At 30.9% G+C, this 3,125-nt stretch overlaps 1 protein-coding gene across 1 annotated transcript; it reads right to left on the minus strand.

The window, feature by feature from the left end:
• Positions 1-582: 582 nt before the first annotated feature.
• Positions 583-2,777, minus strand: LOC124916172 (triacylglycerol lipase 2-like). Its single transcript, XM_047456900.1, has 7 exons — positions 2,646-2,777; positions 2,459-2,572; positions 1,692-1,832; positions 1,498-1,611; positions 1,231-1,415; positions 981-1,156; positions 583-905 (listed from the first exon to the last, which is right to left on the minus strand). The coding sequence occupies exons 1-7, from the start codon at positions 2,775-2,777 to the stop codon at positions 583-585; spliced, it is 1,185 nt and encodes a 394-aa protein (XP_047312856.1).
• Between the last annotated feature and the right edge of the window lie 348 nt (positions 2,778-3,125).

The raw sequence follows: 3,125 nt of genomic DNA on the forward strand, positions 1-3,125 counted from the left end.
GCGTTTCATCTAAATCGCGGTGATGAACTCACGCGATTTAGATGAATCGCGTGATTGGTAATTCGCGTCTTTGAGCGTAAGAAATGGCGCCGAAGGGGTATTTCCGACATTTCGCGGGGCAAAAGGGCCCTTTTTGCCAACTTTAGTAGGCGGGGGCCCTTTTTGGAATTTCCCCTGTTATGGGGGCCATTTCATCAAATTTCCCCTCTTTCATACTACAACCCAAATCCCCAATTATCCACATCAATTAAATATAAAATTCTTTATTAAATTTCAATTTTATTATTATCTAAAATTATAAATCTCAATGTTTTTTTATAGCTCTAGCTATATATAATTGAATCAATGGTATTGAAAATCGGGTTCAATAAGTTTGATTGATTACCAAAGAATCTTGAAAAGCTCTACAATTTGCAAAATCTTCTTTTATCATTGGAATAATTATATTAAATATTATTTAGAAAAGATTCCAGTTCCACAAAACTCATCACTCCGACCAATTTATACAAATGAAAAAGATTTCCAGATAATAAATATTCTTTTAACTAATAATTAAAATCTGCAGTTGATAATAACAACAAATTAAAACCGCTTCTTGAGAAATTTCACAATTTGATTGAAGACGACATCTTTAGCATTAACAGCCAAAATAAAATCAATATGTCCATAATTTTCAACTTGCTGTGTAAAAATCTTATCGGTGTCGTGGTCTTTAAGGATGTCGAGTAAGTTATTAACATCAACCGTGTCGGAGAGATCATCGTTGCCGCCGTAAGAGAGAAAAAGAGGGAAGTCACGAGGAATATTGGCAAGGTTATAAACAGGAGGCCAAAATTGTCCATAATGAAACAAATTGATAATTGGATTCACATAATCATACTTTGAGAGTATCCCAGATCGAACAGCTGAATCAATTAATAAAATTTAATCAATATATATATATAGTAGAAATTTAATTAATTAATGAATTAATTACTTACTCTGAGCCAAATGCATCATGTTTTTAGATGAAGAAGGTTGAGGTTCAGTCTCAATGAAGTTATGGAAAGTTGATGTATTTAAACAACAATTATTTCCAGTGAATCCAGATAACAAATCATAACAATTGGCACCAGGTTGATTACATATCATTTTCACGAATTCCTTCACCGGAAATCTGTAACATGTAATTCAAAATCAATTAATTAAGTTAATTTGTATCAATAGTGATGCATGAACTATATATAGTACCCTAATGGATCGAATTCAGCGATGCCCATAAACTTATAGGCCTCGGAAAGTAAGGATCTGGCGGCTATATTGCCGAGACCGGTCTTCATGTGACTTAAGTAAGCAATTGGGCTTAGTAATGAAGCTGATCTCAATTTGTTTATTTGATTTCCTTCTGATAATGCTGCTAAGGCTATTAATGTTCCCTGCATTAATTAATTAAAATAAATAAATAAAAGTAGTTAAGAATTTGGCGGATTAATATTAATGGTATTAGAGATGGCTGACGAGTGAATGGCCGATGTAGTTGATCTTTTGATGACCGGTTTTGTTGTATACGAAATTGATAGCGGTGGGGAAGTCGTGTGCGGCTAGTTCATCCCAGGACCAGTCCCAATATTTCTACGACAAGGTAATATATAATTAATTAATTAAGTTTAAGTTAATTAAGAATGATGATACACATATGTATGATTTATTACTTGTTGAAATGTGTTAAGAAAGAGGTGTCGACGACTGTAGGCGGTTCCTCTGGTGTTGACAATCCAAACGTCGAAACCATTGTCGGCTAGTATCATCGGTAATGACTCTTCTGGACTGTTCATTACCCATGTCGTCCCGTCCTATATATATAATTAACTAAGATATTTATTATTCTATTTTAAGGTAATTAGAACAAAAAAATAATAATAATAAAATCGAACAAAATATATAAAAGGACTAATTTGAACGGGTCAATAAGTTAAAGAAACTTTTTTTCCCTTAAAACATCCTAAAATGCGAAAACATTTGACTAAAATAACAGACACTGAGATTCACTAAATTAGCTGATATAAGAATGACAAAGAAATGTGTGATTTTTTCAAACTAATGAAATAGACTTATTTTATATTTTTTTACTTTTTTTTTTCAAAAATACTCCATTAATTTAAGATAACTTTTGATTTCTTAAATGTAACTTTCACCTTTTGAGTTATTCTAATAAATTAATTTTAATTTTAAAATATTAAATAATATATATATAATTTAAAATTAAAAAAAGGGGCGTTATGGCAAAAAAATATATATAAAAAAAAAGATAAAGTTTGAATTAATGGGAATAAAGCACCGAAATAACAAAAAAAAAATCGTTTTGCACCGGTCTTCTTTATTAAATCACCAATGATAATAATAAAATATTATATATATACATATATTTATATTGGTAAAAAAAACATTATGATCCAAAAAGAGTTAATATAAATATTACCGCAAGAAGGCCATGTTGTAACAAGACCGGTGGCTTTTTCCGGCGGTGGCCACCGCCTGAACGGCCTTGGGGGATTCTCTGAACACTTAATATGTATCCATCATCTGTTGTTACCTGAATAATAATAATAATAATAAATATTATTATATATTTGCAAGGAGAAAGAATATATAAATATATAATTTACATCGAATTCCTGGCACTTGTAGCCGTGGATAAGAACATTGGCGGCACATAAACCACCGCCACCGCCATCACCGTCGGTAATGGACACTAGCACCGCCGCTAACGCCGCTAACAAAAGTCGTCGGAAACCCATCTCTCTCTATAATTTTACAAAGCAGGCCTTTTCCCCTTCCTAATTTTATACAGAGAAAGGAAGAGAGTACGTAATTAATGAAGAGGGGGAAGTGAGAATTTGAATAGAAAAGGTATACAAATTATTGACATTTTTGGTACAATAAATTCCATATGTCCATTTCCACACCTATTATTATACATATTCTGATGGATATTGAGTACTTAACTTTTTATTCAATTTGATATTTAAAACTAAAATTTTATTCTCTTTATTATTTATTATTTATTATTATAATACATTAAATAATTATATTATATTATCTCTCTATATATATTACCATTAATTAATTTTTATTTTGTACGGATA

This window comes from Impatiens glandulifera, chromosome 9 (assembly GCF_907164915.1).
Source record: "Impatiens glandulifera chromosome 9, dImpGla2.1, whole genome shotgun sequence".
NCBI lineage: Eukaryota > Viridiplantae > Streptophyta > Magnoliopsida > Ericales > Balsaminaceae > Impatiens > Impatiens glandulifera.

Excerpts from the sequence above, each read along its gene's own strand:
- LOC124916172 (XM_047456900.1), bottom strand. The coding sequence starts at position 2,777 with ATGGGTTTCCGACGACTTTTGTTAGCGGCGTTAGCGGCGGTGCTAGTG. Across the intron at positions 2,573-2,645 it reads ACAAGTGCCAGGAATTCGAT|GTAACAACAGATGATGGATA; the intron begins GTAAATTATATA and ends ATTATTATTCAG. Across the intron at positions 1,612-1,691 it reads TTCTTAACACATTTCAACAA|AAATATTGGGACTGGTCCTG; the intron begins GTAATAAATCAT and ends ACCTTGTCGTAG.